At 36.8% G+C, this 18,748-nt stretch overlaps 1 protein-coding gene across 7 annotated transcripts in view; it reads left to right on the top strand.

Annotated features, from left to right (window-relative positions):
- The window catches only part of MANBA (mannosidase beta), a 110,711-nt gene that overhangs the window by 64,352 nt on the left and 27,611 nt on the right, over window positions 1-18,748 (top strand). For 6 of the 7 annotated variants that reach the window (XR_010409485.1, XM_064584878.1, XM_064584875.1 and 3 more), the window contains 3 exons: window positions 325-411; window positions 3,690-3,857; window positions 13,926-14,144. Coding sequence is in view for 6 of the 7 variants with exons in the window: in XM_064584878.1 (XP_064440948.1) it covers window positions 325-411; window positions 3,690-3,857; window positions 13,926-14,144 (474 nt within the window). In the remaining variant the exon portion in view is untranslated. The remainder of the gene's footprint in view (window positions 1-324; window positions 412-3,689; window positions 3,858-13,925; window positions 14,145-18,748) is intronic. The other variant, XM_064584877.1, reaches the window with a different exon arrangement.

The following is an 18,748-nucleotide window of genomic DNA, read 5'->3' as shown; positions in this document are numbered from 1 at the left end:
GTTCTTTTCGAATTTCACATTCCCCTCAACACACTCACTGTTTCCTTATTTGAATTCCCTTTCCTTCTCTTTCTTTCCTCCCTACTTAACATTTTCTCCTCTCAGGTCTCCCCCCCAGTTTTGTGCAGTTCTGGAAAGTCGTGCGGTCCGTGTGAGAGCCTCTCCCCCTGCCTCAATCATAGTAGTGCTCAAAGGGTCACACTCATCAGGCTAACTTGTTTTTTCATTTGCCTGAAAGATAATTCCCAAAGTTCAGAATGAAGAATTTCTTTCTGTGTAATAAAGTCTATGGAAGTACTTTATTGCTTTTTACTGGTTTGACAGGTATGGCAGGATTTTATGTTTGCCTGTGCCCTTTATCCAACTGATCGGGACTTCATGAATTCAGTGAGAGCAGAAGTTGCTCACCAGGTATGTCATTACCATTCCAAGAAGAGGGAAAATGCTAATGTTTCATTTGCCTTTTGTTAAGCCTCTCCTCATTTTGTTTTGTTTTTTGTTGTTGTTCTCTTTACTAAATCCCATGAAAATCACGGTTGGATAATTGACTTCCTAGGTGATTCCACCCAGTCTCATGGCTTTAACACCACCTCTGTGCTGATGACTTACACATTTATCCCCAGTTCTGACATCTCTGCTGAATTCCTGGTTCTTGTATCCAGCTGCCTAGTTGGCCCCTCTGCTTGGAGGTTTCATAGTCATCCCAAATGTAACATGTCTGAACCAAACTTGCATTACCTTCTCCCAACCTGCTTTTCCTGTAGTTTCCCCCACCTCAACAAATGGCAAAGTCAGTCTTTGCATTTCTAAGGTCAGAAATTTAAAGTGATTCTTGACTCCTTGATTTCTTTTGCATTCCATATGTACACACTTATATTTATAGATCTATAAGTGCAAGGAAGTGATTATAACCTAGCTCTGTCCACCGAAAAGGACTAGAACAACCTAATAATATTGTGTATCCTTCTATTGAAATAATTTTTCCCACTAACAGATGGGCTTCTTAGAGAAGTGGCTGATTCCAGGTCTGGGACAGGAAGTATAATAGATGACTATTTTGACATACAGATGACAAGAAAATGATCAAAGATATGTTAAAAGAACTTTGATGAAACTCTCACCAACCAAAAGTGGGACACTTTGAGATTCAATAAGGAAAAGAGTGTCCGTGGATTGAAATCCAGAAAGCATTTTAAAATCCGTGATTTCATAGTTACAATGTCTGTGGATGGACATTTGCATGGAAAACCAAAAGAAATGCAAGGAAATGATTACTATAATACTCAAGATAGTGGTTACTGTTGGAAGCAGGAAGGGACTACAATTGGGAAGGAGTGCTTGAGGACTTCTGGGGCTCCCTTTCTTGATCTGGGTGGTGGTTACAAGGGTGATTGTGTTACAGTAATTTACTATTTCACAATTTGTTTTTTATATCTTTGTTTTACTTAAAAAAAAAGTTAAAAAAAAAAAGGTTTAAAAAGTACAAATGAATCATCTCTTGCTCAGAGCCCTCCAGATAAAGATACTGTGCACTATCCTGTCTCTGTTGGCCTCCCTGGCCCCATCAGGCACCCTCTTCCTGTGCCATCTATGCTCTGGAAAACTTTCCCCCTCACCCTCCCTATGGACCACCTCTCCCATTTTCTTCTGGTACCTCTTACCTTGAGCATGAATTTTTCTGGGAAAAAAACCTTTCTATATTTGCAAGTCTAGATCACATCATTTGCCCTTTATGACCTGTACCACACTTTGATTTACTTGTTCAATGTTTTGTTTCCCCTGCAAGTTTGTAATCTCCCTGCAGCCTAGGGGCTTGTTCCTCTCTGTATCCCCACTACTTGGCTGGGTTATTCATCAGGAGGATAGATGGATAGATGGATGGATGAGCTTAAAAAATATTAATTATAGTTGTGTAGGTTGCAAACATTTCAATCTTTTAAAACTTTTTCTCATACAAATAAAACATGGTATCTCTGTACCTTCAATTCTTTTATGTATTATTAAAGAGGAGGAGAGCTTTTTATGCAGACTTTGTTAAGATTTTAAAGTGAAGCTTCTCAAAAATTCTGGGTCAGTTTGAAGGGTATGTGTAGCACAGAGTCACTGGATCTTTTTGCCTCTTCAGTATTTGTGTTTTCAATAGCACCATAAACGTGCCAGTCCCAGTTGGTAGCAGTCGTCACTTACCTGGGCACGCACAGAGGCAAATGAAGGAAATAGCGTTCATAAGGCTGGTTTAGAAAAACACAAGGCTGTAATTTTTTTTCAATTTAATTTAATTTTATTATGTTATGTTAGTCACCATGCAGTACATCATTAGTTTTTGATGTAGTGTTCCATGATTCATTGTTTTCATATAACACCCTGTGCTCCATGCAATATGTGCCCTCCTTAATACCCATCACCTGTAATTTTTAAGAATGAGATAAATCCCTTTAATGCATCCTTAATGCATTTCTGTTTCATGTAGGAGATACTTAGCATCTTGTTTTGTTTTTTTTTTTTTAAAGATTTTATTTATTTTTTAGAGAGCAAGCGAGAGAGAAACAGCATGAGAGGGGAGAGGGTCAGAGGGAGAAGCAGGCTCCCCGCTGAGCCGGGAGCCCGATGTGGCACTCGATCCCAGGACCCTGGGATCATGACCTGAGCCGAAGGCAGACGCTTAACCATCTGAGCCACCCAGGCGCCCCAATACTTAGCATCTTGAATGGAGGCCACAGTGAGAACATCAGCTGGGATCCATCACTGTAACCATGCATTACATGGAAGAGAAGCTATAACCAATAAGGTTATTTTGCTAAAATGTGATCCAGAGGATTTCTCCTGACCATTGACTCATTGTGTTCTCAAAGAGATTTAACTGCCCTCTTCTGCTGGAGTACATCTCCCAGGGTGTCTGAAGAACTGGATCCTTCCACCTTTATGTAGGGCCAGCCCACAGAGAGCCCAGTTCATGCAGGCTCAATTCTTAATGTTGGCAAGATTTTCAGACAGATTCTGTAATTTCTTCTTCCATGTTCAGATATATTCAGTAACTTACTTAAGCTTAGTTGATTTCTCAGGACATGACACTGATAGTTCTTTCTGGAGACATCCTCTTGATGCCCTAATCCTTTTTCCTTTAGGATATTCCATATATTTGTCTTTAACTTACAGAGTATCTCTGGGAACTCAGAGGCTTTGTAAAACCCTCTCTGGTTATCCTTGTGGTTTTCTGATCTCAGTGGAGACCGTGAAAACCTCAATCCCTCTTTCAGCAGAAGTGGTTGTTCTTCCTCATTTGTTTTTTCACACAAAACTCCAACTTGTTCTTGAGAAACTCCTCTGTAATGTAATGTCTCCTGCCTTTTGTGTTTCTTAGAGCCTTTTTGTGGAAAGTCAGATGATGATGAGGTTGATTTATTTTTCTTTTTTAATAAAAAGGATTATGTTTTCTTCAGGTTTTACACAGTAGAGAAGAAGAACCCTATCTTACTGGTGTTTATAAAATCTAGATAAAAAGAATCAGAGATTTCTTAAAATGTATTCCCACAGGTAATGTTACAAGCCATTTTCTAATGAGTTTTCTGGTACATAAGAATTTATGTGCAGAAATGCAATGGCTATCATTTTGTGAATAATTATAGCTCTGAGGCTTTTTTTTTCTTGTTGATCATTTGAAAATTGTTTTATGTTTTCTGAAATTTTAGATCAGGAGACTGAAATATCATCCCTCCATCATCGTATGGGGTGGAAATAATGAAAATGAAGCAGCGCTGATGATGAATTGGTATAATATACCCGCCAGTGAACTGCATACCTACATCAAAGACTATGTGATACTGTATGTGAAAAACATTCGAAAGATTGTCTTGGCAGTAAGTAATGATTTTTCATGCAATAGAATTTAAGAACCTGTTTTAAAAATGGATCAGTTTGAATATTAGTGTAGTATATCTTTGTGTCCTTTTTTTAGAGCAACCTTCAATAATATTTTAATACAGAACAGTCCATTGTAATGCTGCAGCATGTGAATGGATTTATGGGTTTTGGACTTATTTGAGAATTAACTTATCTGTGGAACTCACCACACATACACCAATATTGTGTTTACAACTGCAGATTATGATGGACTCTTTCTGGAGCCCATCCATGGAACCCCAAGGGTTGAGAATTTCTACTTTAGATGACTTATTGATAATGCCACTTCTTTTTGTTCCTCAATATATTAATACAGTGAATCCTGTGAATTAATTTTCTAATGACAAAATAGTTCTAGTATAAACTCTATTTATCTATAATGCTTTGTTCTTTTATCCTGTGCTAGATTTGATTTGCTAATATTTTGGTTAGAATTTAAAAATTTATGTTCACAAGCAAACTCAGTCTATGGTAAGAGTTGTAAACTCATATGCCTAGAGGAGCCAAATTTGTTTAAAAAAAGTAAGTAGAGTTGATGAGGCTCATAAAGAAGAGGGGACTGTGGTAATAGGAAATGGATGTTGGGTCTCATTTATATTCAGTATTTTAAAAAATGCAATGTAAACAGAACTATTTGTGAGACAGATTTAGCCTAGAGAACCCAACTTGTGGCACTTGGTATATGTGTATATGTTTGTGCTCACTGCACAGAATGAGTTAGGAGCCTTTTGTTGTTGTTTTTAATGTCTAGGGACAATTTAAATAAAATAGAGATTATCAGTTTTACTGAGACAAATTCACCCATAAAACAATCTGGGCCCAGTGCCTTTGTGGGGGCAAGAATTATCTCCTCCCTCATATACATTTCTCCTATAGTTATTATCCAATTTGGGTTTACAACTTCTGGAACTATGGATATTTATGTTTCCTAGGAACATAGCATTTTATCTAGAACTTAAAAGATTTCTGTGTAAGTAGATATGCTTTGTAGAGCAGGCTGTAAGTAGAGAAGTTGTGCAGGCTGAGAGACTCCAGGATTGTCAGTGCAAATAGTGTTTGAATGTGGAAGTTGCTCTCATTCTTGTGTGTGTGTGTGTGTGTGTGTGTCCATTGTGGATGTCTGGAATTACCTCTGGAAGCAAATACCCCAGCCAGAAGATTTCCATAGACAGAGAGAAGAAGGCACAGAGCAGGCTCAACTGTTCTATGGATATTTCTTTTCTTTTCTATTTTTCTCTCTTCCTACTTTCCTCCTTCCCTCCCTCCCTCCTTTCTTCCTTCCTTCCTTTCTCTCCCTTTCTTTCTTTCTTTCTTTCTTTCTTTCTTTCTTTCTTTCTTTCTTTCTTTCTTTCTTTCTTTCTTTCTTTCTTTCTCCCTTCCATTTTTCCCTTCCCTTCCCTTCTCCCTTCTTCCTTTCCCTCCCCTTTTTCCCTTCCCTTCCCTCCCCCCCTTCCCTTCACTTTTCCCTTCCCTTCCCTTCCTTTCTTAGAGATGTAGAGACTCTTTTACTTTTTCTTTCTTTCTTTTTTTTTTTTTTGACTACCTTCACCGATTCCACCCACCTCCCACCTCATACCTCTGGCAACCACCAGTCTGTTCTCTGTTTCCATGAGCTTGTTCTTGTTGTTTTTAGATTCCACATATAACTGAGATCATACAGTATTTGCTTTTCTCTGACTTATTTCACTTAGCATGATGTCCTCAAAGTCCATCCATGTTGTCACAAATGGCAAGATTTCATTCCTTTTTTTTTTTTTTTTAAGAGAGAGAGAGAAAGTGATCACAAGAGGGGAGGGGCAGAGGGAAGGAGAGAATTCCAAGCAGGCTCCATGCCCAGCACAGAGCCCAATGCAGGGCTTGATCCCATGACCCTGAGATCATGACCTGAGCCGAAATCAAGAGTTGGATGGATGCTCAACTGACTGAGCCACCCAGGGGCTCCAAGATTTCATTCCTTTTTTATGGCTGAGTCATATTCCAGTGTGTGTGTGTGTGTGTGTGTGTGTGTGTGTGTGTGTATACTACATTTACTTTATCAATTCATCATCAATGAACATTTCGATTGTTACAGTATCTTGGTAATTATAAACAATGCTACAGTGAACATGGGGGTGCATATATCTCTCTGAGTTAGTGTTTTTATTTTTTTCAGATAAATATCCATAAGTGAAATTGCTGGATCATATGGTAGTTCTACATTTAATTTTTTAGGTAACCTCCATATTGTTTTCCTTAGTGACTACACCAACTTACATTCCCATCAACAATGCACAAGGGTTCCCTTTTCTCCACATCCTTGCCAACATTTGTTATCTCTTATCTTTTTGATAATAGCCATCCTAACAGGCGTCAGGTGATACCTCATTGTGGTTTTGATTTGCATTTCCCTGATAATAAGTTGAGCACCTTTTCATGTACTTATTGGTTTTCTGTATGTCTTCTTTGGAAAAATGTCTGTTTAGATCCCTGGCTCGTTTCTTAATTGAATTGTTTGTTTTTTGCTGTTGAGTTGGACATGTTCTTTATGTATTTTGGGTATTAACCCCTTAGCAGGCATATGATTTGCAAATATTTCCTCCCATTCAGTGTGTTGCCTTTTTATTTTGTTGATGGTTTCTTTTGCTGTGCAGAGCCTGTTTAGTTTAATATAGTTCCACTTGTTTATTTTTGTTGCCTTTGTTTTTGGTGTCAAATCCAAAAAAATCAAGCCAAGACCAATGCCAAGGAGCTTACCACCTATGTTTTCTTTTAGGAGTTTTATGATTTCAGATCTTACATTCAAGTCTTTAATCCATTTTACATTAACTTTTGTGCATGGTTGAAGATAGTTATTCAGTTTCATTCTCTTGCATGTGACCGTCCAGTTTTTCTAACACCATTTACTGAAGAGACTGTCCTTTCCCCATTGTATATTCTTGTCTCCTTTGTCATAAATTAATTGGCCATACATATATGAATTTATTTCTTGGTTCTCTATTCTATTCTATTGATCCATGTGTCTGTTTTTATGCCAATACCATAATGTTTTACTTACCTTGCTTTTGTTGTATATTTTGAAGTCAGAAAGCATGATGCCTCCAGCTTTGTTCTTCTTTCTCAAGATGGCTTTGACAGTGGTTAAGAGCTCATGATTTTCATGATTTTCTTGGTCTTTTGTGGTTCCATAAACATTTTTGGATTATTCATTCTATTTTGTGAAAAATGCATTGTGGTTTTGGTAGGGATTGCATTGAATCTGTAGATTGCTTTGGATAGTATGGACATTTTAGCAATATTAATTCTTCCAGTCAATGAGTACAGAATATCTTTTCATTTATTTATGTCTTCTTCGGTGTCTTTTAACAATGTCTTATAGTTTTCAGAATCTTATAATTTTCGATAATAATGTCAGTCTTTCACTTCCTTGGTTAAACTTATTCCTAGATATTTTATTCTTTTTGATGCAGTTGTAAATAAGATTGTTTTCTTAATTTCTCTTGCTAGTAGTTAATTATTAGTACATAGAAATGGAACAGATTTCTGTATATTGATTTCGTATCCTGCAATTTTACTGAATTTATTTATACTAACGGGTTTTTTTTTTTTTTAAAGATTTTTTATTTATTTATTTGACAGAGAGAGACATAGCAAGAGCAGGAACACAAGCAGGGGGAGTGGGAGAGGGAGAAGCAGGCTTCCCGCTGAGCAGGGAGCCCGATGTGGGACTCGATCCCAGGACCCTGGGATCATGACCTGAGCCAAAGGCAGACGCTTAACGACTGAGCCACCCAGGCGCCCAATACTAACGGGTTTTTTGTGAAGTCTTTAGAGTTTTCTCCATATAATAACATGTCATCTGCAAATAATGACAACTTTACTTCTTCCTTTCCAGTTTGTATGCCTTTTATTTCTTTCTGTTGTCTGATTGCTCTAGCTAGGACTTCCAATGCTATGTTGGATAAAAGTGGTGAAAGTAGGTATCCAGATCTCGTTCCTGACCTTAGAGGAGAAGTTTTGAGCTTTTCACCATTGAGTATGATGTTAGCTGTGGCCTTGTCATATATGGCCTTTATTATGTTGAGGTGTGTTCCCTCTGTAACCACTTTGTTGAGAGTTTTTATAATAAATGGATGCTGAATTTTGTCAGATGCTTTTTCTGCATTTGTTGACATGAGCATATGATTTTTGTACTTCATTTTATTAATGTGGTGTATCATGTTGATTGACTTGTAGGCGTTGAACCATCCTTACATCCCTGGAATAAGTTCCACTTGATTATGGTATATGATTTTTTTTTTACTTATATGAGTTTGGTTTGTTAATATTTTGTTGAGAATTTTTGCATCTATGTTCATCAAGGATATTGGCCTGTACTTTTCTTGGTGGTGACTCTATTTGGTTTTGGTATCAGGGTAATGCTTATCTTGTAAAATGAACTTGGAAGTTTTCCCTCCTCTTCTATTTTTTGCAAGAGTTTGAGAAGGATTGGTATTAATTCTTTGAATGTTTGGTAGAATTCACCAGTGAAGATGTCTGGTCCTGGATTTTTGTTTGCTGGGAGATTTTTGATTATTGATTCAATCTCCTTACTAGTTAATTGGTCTGTTCATGTTTTCTATTTATTCATGATTCAATCTTGGAAGATTGTATGTCTTTAAGAATTTATACATTTCTTCTAGGTTGTCCAATTTATTGATGTATAGTTGTTCATAGTAGTCTCTTAAAATTCTTTGTATTTCTGAGATATCAGTTGTAACATCTTTTTCATTTCTGATTTTGTTTGAGTCCTCTCTTTTTTTTTCCCCCTAGGCAAGTCTAGCTAAAGGTTTGTCAGTTTTGTTTATTTATTTATTTTTTTTAAAACCAGCTCTTGGTTTCATTGATCTTTTCTATTGTCTTTTTAGTCTCTATTCTATTTATTTCTGCTCTGATCTTTGTTATTTCCTTCCTTCTGCTAACTTGGGGCCATGTTTGTTCTCCTTTTTCTAGTTTATTAAGATGTGAAGTTAGGTTCTTTATTTGACATTTTTCTTATTTCTTGAAGTAGTCATTTATCTCTATGATCTTTCCTCTTAAACTGCTTTTGCTGCATCTCATAAGTTTGGTATGTTGTCTTTCTATTTTCATTTGTCTCAAGGTATTTTTCAATTTCTCTTTTGATTTCTTTGTTGATCCATTGGTTGTTCGGTAGCATATTCTTTAATCTTCATGTATTTGTGAATTTTTCAGCCTTCTTCTTATAATTGATTTCTAGTTCCATATCCGTGGGGTCCAAAAATATGCTTGAATGATTTCAGTCTTCTTAAATTTGTTAAGACTTGGTTTATGGCCTAACAGATGATCTGTCTTGGAGAACATTCCATGTGCACCTGAGAAGAATGTGTATTCTGTTGCTTTTGGATGGTATGTACTGTGTATATCTGTTAAATCCACTTGGTCTCATGTGTCATTTAAAATTCTGTAATTATAAATGCTAAAGCAGAGCTTGATATATATGAATATGTTGATATGTGAAATAAGAAGAAAGGGAAAGGAAAGAGCTTGTTCCCAACTCCACCATAGAGCCCTTCCTTTATGGTGGTTCTCTTTCATCACTACTTTTTAATAGGCATATTATACTTGTATTTACTATATACATATTATATAATAATATAAGTTAGCTTTTTTTTTTCAAGGGGAGGAAGCAGCATTTATTTTGTTTTTGCAGTAATCCCTGCAAAGGATTTAACTTTTAAAAACTTTAATGTTTAGTATGTGATTTAATAATCTGATTGTCCTTTTAATTTTTTATCTGTAATTAGATATTTTATTTTATTTATTTTCTTTTTTAATTTTATTTATTTATTTGACAGAGAGAGACACAGCGAGAGAGGGAACACAAGCAGGCAGAGTGGAAGAGGGAGAAGCAGGCTTCCTGCTGAGCAGGGAGCCTGACGCGGGGCTCAATCCCACTGGGATCATGACCTGAGCTGAAGGCAGACACTTAACGACTGAGCCACCCAGGCGCCCCTGTAATTAGATATTTTAAATATTTGGGTATATCCTGAGGCAGTTTGAAAAGGGATATATTTAAAAGAATAGTATGTGATTTTGGCAGCCAAATGTGTTCAGTTCATGGCACTCTTCATTTATGTGAAGAAACTTCAGTGAGAATTCACGAAAATCTTAGGTTCAGATTTTTAGCTTATCTGATATGCTTAGTCATGTGTCATGAAGAATTTTTCTATACACAAACTGTTATGGTATAAGCTTTAATTAATATTTATAAAACATTTATTTTATAATCTTTTTACTCATAGTGTTGGTGTTACATTTTTCATATCTGATGGATTTAAGAAATGGATTTTAATATTTGAGAATTTTCATTTCACAGCTCAGTGGTTAAGAGCTCATGATTCCAGGAGGATGAGAATGAGGCACATGGCCCCACAGTGATGCAAAGAGGTTAGAAAGTCACTTCCTAGCAACAGCTCTATATTATGGAAATGGGAACATGAATTTTGGTGGACATTTAGCCATGTCGTCCACACATGAGTTCTTTACCATTTACTGTAGTCCTATGAAGGACTTCCAATTTCCCCATTTTACAGGTGAGACTATTGAGGCTTAGACCTGTCCAAAAATAATAAGGTTCTGATTTGAGATTTAAATTCAGGTCATTCTGACTCCATAGCCTCTTATTTTCTTTTTTTCTCCTGCTGTGCCTTTTATTCCCATGCACTATTCATTCCATAACTGGGACTCTGTATCTTCCACTCCTCTTTACCCATTTTGCCCAACTGCTGACCCATCCCCCTCTGACAACCATCAGCTTATTCTGTATTTATAAGTCTGATTCTGCTTTTTGTTTGTTTATTCATTTGTTTTTGTTTTAGATTCCACTTGTGAGTAAAATCATATAGTATTTGTGTTTCTCAGTCTGACTTATTTCACTTACCATAATATCCTCTAGGTGCATCCATCCATAATACCCTCTAGGTCCATCTCAAATGACACAACCTCATCTTTTTATGGCTGTGCCATATTCCATTATATATATATATATACCACATCTTCCTTATCCATTTGTCTATTGATGGACACTTAGACTGCTTCAGTATGGAATGATTGGGGTATATGGTATTTCTATTTTTAATTTTTCAAAGCACTTCCATACTGTTTTCCACTGTAGCTGCACCAATTTACATTCTTACCAACAGTGCACAAGGGTTCCATTTTTTCCATATCCTCACCAACACTTGTTGTTTCTTGTCTTTTTGGTTTTAGCTGTTCTGATAGGTATAAAATGATATTTTATTTTAGTTTTGAGTTGCATTTGCCTGATGATGAGTGATGCTGAGGATATTTTCATGTGTCCATTGGCTATCTTTATGTCTTTTTTTGAAAAACTTTATTCAAGTCCTCTGCCCATTTTTTAATTGAATTATTTGGGGTTTGTTTGGTGTTGACTTGTACATGTTCTTTATATATTTTGGATACGTGTGTGTGTGTGTGTGTGTGTGTGTTGGTGGTTTCCTTTGCTGTGCAAAAGCCTTTTACTTGTTATCCAAATAGTTTATTTTTGCTTTTGTTTTTCTTGCGTGAAGAGACATACCGAGAAAAATGATCCTATGGCCAAAGTCAGAGAAATTACTGCCTGTGTTTTTTTATGGTTTTTAGGATTTTTATGATTTCAGATCTCAAATTTAGGTCTTTAATCCATTTTTAGTTTATTTTTATTTATGATATTAAAGAGAGATACAGTTTCATTCTTTTGCGTGTAGCTGTCAGTTCTCCCAGCACGATTTATTGAGGAGACTGTCTTTTCCCATTGTATATTCTTGCCTCCTCTGTCATAGATTAACTGACCATATAATCAGTGTCTTATTTCTGGGCTCTGTATTCTAGTCCACTGATCTATATATCTATTTTTATGCCGGTACCATACTATTTTGATTACTACCGCTTTGTAGTATATTTTGAAATCTGGAATTTTCAGATCTTCAAGCTTTGATTTTCTTTTTCAAGATTGCCTTGGGTATTTGGGGTCTTCTGTGGTTCCATACAAATTTTAGTATTATTTGTTCTAGTTTTGTAAAAAATGCTGTTGGTATTTTGATAGGGATTGCATTGAATCTGTGGATTTCTTTGAGTAGTATGGACATTTAAACAATATTGATTCTTCCAATCCACAAGCATGGACTATTTTTCCATTTGTTTGGGTCATCTTCAGTTTCTTTCATCAGTGTTTTATAGTTTTCAGAGTAGAGGTCTTTCACCTCTTTGGTTTAGTTTATTCTTTCTGGTGCATTTGTAAATGGTGTTGTTTTAAAATTTCTCTTTCTGAGGGACTCCTGGGTGGCTCAGTTGGTTAAGCGTCTGCCTTCGGCTCAGGTCATGATCCCGGGGTCCTAGGATCGAGCCCCACATCAGGCTCCCTGCTCAGCGAGAAGCCTGCTTCTCCCTCTCCCACTCCCCCTGTTTGTGTTCCCTCTCTCACTGTGTCTCTCTGTCAAATAAATAAATAAAATCTTCAAAAAAAAATTCTTTCTGCTATTTTGTTATTAGTGTATAGACATACTACCAATTTCTGGGTACTATTTTTGTATCTGCACCTTAGCTTCTTATTCTTAAGCACTGGACCTATGTTTCTTAAGTGGAGGTGATTTTGTCCCCCAAGTGACAGGGGCACATTTGGCAATGTCTGTAGACATTTTTTGGTGTGTGTGGGGGGTACTACTAGCATCTAGTGGATAGAGGCCAGGGATGCTGCTAAACATTCCTTTTCCCCTTGCTCCCTTTCCCTGGTCACCAACACACAAAATTTATCAAGCTCAAAATGTCATTAATGCCAAGGATGAGAAATTCTGCAGTAGACCGTACACTACCCTTGTTGTTAGAAGGTAATGTAGAGGCACGACATGATTAAAAAAATTAGGAGCAGGTACTGAGTAATAAGCTAAGTGTTAATTACAAAAGGATATAAAGGATTGGTGAATAGCAGGTACTGGTGGTTGTTGAAGGCAGAAGGTTAATGGTTCTATTATTTTTCTGTCAGCCACTGGCATTTCTGGAACTTGACAGTGTTTTTTTTTTAAAGTAAATGATCTGACATAAACAGACATTTCTCCAAAGAAGGCATACAGATGGCCAACAGACATATGAAAAGATGCTCATCTTCAGGGAAATGCAAGTCAAAACTACAGTGATATATCACCTCACACCTGTCAGAATGGCTAAAATAAAAAACACAAGAAACAACAAGTGTTGGTGAGGATGTAGAGAAATGGGAACCCTTTTGCACTGTTGGTGGGAATGCAAACTGGTGCAGCCGCTGTGGGAAACAGTATGGAAGTTCCTCAGAAGGTTAAAAACAGAATTGCCCTACTATCCAGTAATCATACTACTGGGTATCTACCCCCAAAATACGAAAACACTGATTCAAAGGGGATAACATGCACCCCTATGTTTATAGCAGCATTATTTACAATAGCCAAATTATGGAAGCAGCCCAAATATCCAGTGATAGATGGGTAAATAGTGGTGTGGTGGGTAAAGATGATGTGGTGTGTGTGTGGGGGGGGGGGGTATATATGGTATATATAATGGAATATTACTCAGCCATAAAAAAGAATGGATTCTTGCCATTTGCGCCAATATGAATGAAGCTAGAAAGTATAATGCTGAGTGAAATAAGTCACTCAGAGAAAGACAAATACCATATCATCTCACTCATATGTGGAATTTAAGAAACAAAAAAATGAACAAAGGAAAAAAAGAAAAAAGAGAAAGAGAGAAACCAAGAAACAGACTCTTAACTATAGAGAACAAGCTGATGATTACCAGAGGGGGGTGGGTGAATTAGGTGATGGGGATTAAGGAGGACACTTGTCTTGATGAGCACTGGGTGATGTATGGAAGTGCTGAATCACTATATTGTACATCTGAAACTAATTTAACACTGTATGTTAACTATATTGGAATTAAAACAAAAACTTAATAAAAAAGTAAGTGATATGTACTTTCCCGGCTGAAAATATCTTAACTCATTTTATTTCTGGACTCAGGAAGACAAGACTCGTCCTTTTATCATATCCAGCCCTACAAATGGGGCCGAATCTATTAAAGAAGGCTGGCTCTCTGTCAACCCATATGACAATAATTTTGGTGATGTACATTTTTATGACTATATCAGTGATTGCTGGAATTGGAAAGTTTTCCCAAAAGCTCGATTTGTATCTGAATATGGATATCAGTCCTGGCCTTCCTTCAGTACATTAGAAAAGGTAAGCCACTTTTGATTTCCCAGTGATTCAGAATGGTAGGCGATGGGCGTATGTCACTTTCTCAACAGTGGTTCAGAAAGTCAAATGCAATGTGCTTATTATTTAAATGAAAGTTTAGGAAGATCATAGAAGAGAACTTTTTTCTTTAAAGTTTGGGGAGCTAAATTTCTTGTGGTCATCATTTTGAGGATTATAACTTTTTGATATTGCTTTTAATTATGTTCCTTCCCTAACATTTAAAAATTAAATGGGAACCAGTGTTGCTTAAGCCTGACTTCTTATCATGCATGAAAGTAATTCTCACTTGCTAGTTTCTGTATATCCAACAACTGTTTTATCATTTACAGATATTCAGAACTGGATGGTTTGCTACAGTAAGAGAAATGAATGTGATAAGTAAAGTTTTATCTAATATTATCAGTCATATTATTTCTTTTGCCTCCTCTCCTTCCTCTTCTATTTCCTCCCCCTTCCTTCTCCTTTTTTCTTTCATGTTGGTGTATTTGATTTTCACAATGGCATTTCACTTTCCTTGTTCCTACAGATTCAGGTTCATAGATGGATTCAATTTCAGAATTGTATGTGTTCTTTTTTATTTATTTATTTTATTTTATTTTTAAAATTTTTAAAATTTTGTTATGCTATGTTAGTCACCATACAATACATCATTGGTTTTTGATGTGGTGATCCACGATCCATTGTTTTTGTATAACACCCAGTGCTCCATGCAGTACGTGCCCTCCTTAATACCCACCACCGGGCTAACCCATCCCTCCTCCCCTCTCCCCTCCCAAACCCTCTTTGTTTCTCAGAGTCCATAGTCTCTCTCCCTCCGATTTCCCCCCCTTCATTTTTCCTTTCCTTCTCCTAATGTCTTCCATGCTATTCCTTATGTTCTACAAATAAGTGAAACCATATGATAACTGACTTTCTCTGCTTGACTTATTTCACTTAGCATAATCTCCTCCAGTCCCATCCATGTTGATGTAAAAGTTGGGTATTCATCCTTTCTGATGGCTGAGTAATATTCCATTGTATATATGGACCACATCTTCTTTATTCATTCATCTGTTGAAGGGCATCTCGGCTCTTTCCAGTTTGGCTATTGTGGACATTGCTGCTATGAACATTGGGGTGCATATGGCCCTTCTTTTCACTACATCTGTGTCTTTGGGGTAAATACCCAGAAGTGCAATTGCTGGGTCATAGGGTAGCTCTATTTTTAATTTTTTGAGGAACCTCCACATTGTTTTCCAAAGTGGCTGTACCAACTTGCATTCCCACCAACAGTGTAAGAGGGTTCCCCTTTCTCCACAACCTCTCCAACATTTGTTGTTTCTTGCCTTGTCAACTTTTGCCATTCTAACTGGTGTAAGGGGGTATCTCGATGTGGTTTTGATTTGAATTTCCCTGATGGCTAATGATGATGAACATTTTTTCATGTGTCTGTTAGCCATTTGTATGTCTTCTTCAGAGAAGTGCCTTTTCATGTCTTCTGCCCACTTTTTGACTTGATTATTTGTTTTTTGGGTGTTGAGTTTGAGAAGTTCTTTATAAATCTTGGATACCAGCCCTTTATCTGTAGTGTCATTTGCAAATATCTTCTCCCATTCTGTGGGTCGCCTCTCTGTTTTGTTGACTGTTTCCTTTGCTGTGCAGAAGCTTTTTATCTTGATGAAGTCCCAAAAGTTCATTTCTGCTTTTGTTTCACTAGCTTTTGGAGATGTATCTTGAAAGAAGTTGCTGTGGCCAATGTCAAAGAGGTTACTGCCTATGTTCTCCTCTAGGATTTTGATGGATTCCTGTCTCACATTGAGGTCTTTCATCCACTTTGAGTTTATCTTTGTGTATGGTGTTAGAGAATGGTCGAGTTTCATTCTTCTGCATGTGGCTGTCCAATTTTCCCAGCACCATGTATTGGAGAGACTTTTTTCCATTGCATATTTTTTCCTGCTATTTGACCATAGAGTTGAGGGTCCATATCTGGGTTCTCTAATCTGTTCCATTGGTCTATATGTCTGATTTTGTGCCAGTACCATGCTGTCTTGGTGATCACAGCTTTGTAATACAGCTTGAAATCGGGCAACGTGATGCCCCCAGCTTTGTTTTTCTTTTTCAAAATTTCCTTGGCGATTCGGGGTCTTTTCTGATTCCATACAAATTTTAGGATTGTTTGTTGCAGCACTTTGAAAAATGTCATTGGAATTTTGATCGGGATGGCACTGAAGGTATAGATTGCTCTGGGTAGCAGAGACATTTTAACAATGTTTATTCTTCTGATCCATGAGCATGGAATATTTTTCCATCTTTTTGTGTCTTCTTCAATTTCTTTCATGAATGTTCTGTAGTTCCTAGAGTACAGATTCTTTACCTCTTTGGTTAGGTTTATTCTGAGGTATCTTATGGTTTTTGGTGCTATTGTAAATGGAATTGTTTCTCTAATTTCTCTTTCTACAGTTGTGTTGTTAGTGTATAAGAAAGCAACTGATTTCTGTGCATTGATTTTGTATCCTGCCACATTACTGAATTGCTGTATGAGTTCTAGTAATTTGGGGGTGGAATCTTTTGGATTTTCCACATAAAGTATCATGTCGTCTGCGAAAAGAGAGAGTTTGACTTCTTCTTTGCCAATTTGAATACATTTTATTTCTTTTTGTTGTCTGATTGCTGTTGCTAGGACTTCTAGTACTATGTTGAACAATAGTGGCGAGAGTGGGCATCCTTGTCGTGTTCCTGATCTTAAGGGAAAGGCTCTCAGCTTTTCCCCATTGAGGATGATATTCGCTGTGGGTTTTTCATAGATGGATTTTATGAGCTTGAGGAATGTTCCCTCTCTCCCTATACTCTGGAGAGTTTTAATCAGGAAAGGATGTTGTATTTTGTCAAATGCTTTTTCTGCATCAGTTGAGAGGACCATATGGTTCTTCTCCCTCCTCTTATTAATGTGTTCTATCACACTGATTGATTTGTGAATGTTGAACCACCCTTGCATCCAGGGGATAAATCCCACTTGGTCGTGGTGGATGATCCTTTTAATGTATTGTTGGATCCTATTAGCTAGGATTTTGTTGAGAATTTTGGAATCCATATTCATCAGGGATATCGGTCTGAAATTCTCCTTTTCGATGGGGTCTTTGCCTGGTTTGGGGATTAAGGTAATGCTGGCCTCATAGAATGAGTTTGGAATTATGTGTTCTTTTTTAAACAGCTTTATTGAGATATAATTCACTGACCATACAATCCACCCATTTGAAAGATACACTTTAATGGTTTTCAGTATATTCGCAGAGTTGTGCAGCCATCACCATGACCTAATTTTAGAGCATTTTCATCACCCCAAAGAAACTCTATACCCAAATTACTCCCCACTCTCTCAGTCTCTCCCACCCCAGCTCTAGGCACAGTAATCTGCTTTATATGTCTATATATTTGCCTTTTCTGCACATTTCATATATTGGAATCATAAAATATGTGATCTTTTTAGGCTGGATTCTTTCACTTAACATAAATTTTGCAAGGTTCATCCATGTTGTATCATGTAATAGTTTGTCATTCTTTTTTATTGCTGAATAATATTCCACCATTTGGAAGTACCGCATTTTGTTTATCCTTTAATCAATTGATACACACTGTGTTATTCCCACTTTTTGGCTATTATGAATAGTGCTGCTGTGAACATTTGTATACATTTTTTTGGTGAACATGTGTTTTCAATTCTATTAAGTATACACTTAGAAGTGGAATTGCTGGGTCATATGGTAACTATATGTTTAATATTCCAAGGAACTGCCAAACTGTTTCCCATAGTTCGCAATCACTGCACCATTTTACATTCCCACCAGGAAAGGTATGAGGGTTCCAGTTTCTCTACATCTTTGTCAACACTAATTTTCCCTTTTTGTTTTTTTTTCACATTTGCATTTATAGGAAATTTGCATTTATAGGAAATTCGCATTTCCTTCCTGGCTAATGATGTTGAGCCTCTTTTCATGTGCTTGTTGGCCATTCTTATATTTACCTAAGAGAAATGTTGATTCAAACCCTTTTCCTATTTTTGAACTAGGTTATTTGTCTTTTTGTTATTGAATTGTGCCAGTGTTTATAGCAGTAATGTCCACAATAACCAAAATATGGAAAGAGCCCAGATGTCCATCAACAGATGGATGTATAAAGAAGATGTGGTATATATGTACAATGAAATATTACTCAGCCATCAAAAAGAATGAAATCTTGCCATTTGCAATGACATGGATGGAACTAGACTATATTTGGCTAGGAGAAATAAGTCAGTCAGAGAAAGACAATTACCATATGATTTCACTCGTGTGAAATTTAAGAAACAAAACAGATGAACATAGGGGAAGGGAAGGAAAAATAAAATAAGATAAAAACAGAGAGGGAGGCAAACCTAAAGGGACCCTTAACTATAGGGAACAAACTGAGGGTTGCTGGAGGGGAGGTAGGTGGGGAGGATGGGGTAACTTAGTGATTGGCATTAAGGAGGGGATGTGATGTAATGAGCACTGACTTCATACATATGCAACTGATGAATCACTAAATTCTACCCCTGAAACTAATAATACACTATATGTTAACTAAATTGA

Source organism: Mirounga angustirostris, unplaced genomic scaffold, assembly GCF_029215605.1.
Source record: "Mirounga angustirostris isolate CCGP_5_RB_7025 unplaced genomic scaffold, mMirAng1.0.hap1 SCAF_2, whole genome shotgun sequence".
Taxonomy (NCBI): Eukaryota; Metazoa; Chordata; class Mammalia; order Carnivora; family Phocidae; genus Mirounga; species Mirounga angustirostris.
This window is presented reverse-complemented; position numbering and strand designations above follow the sequence as displayed.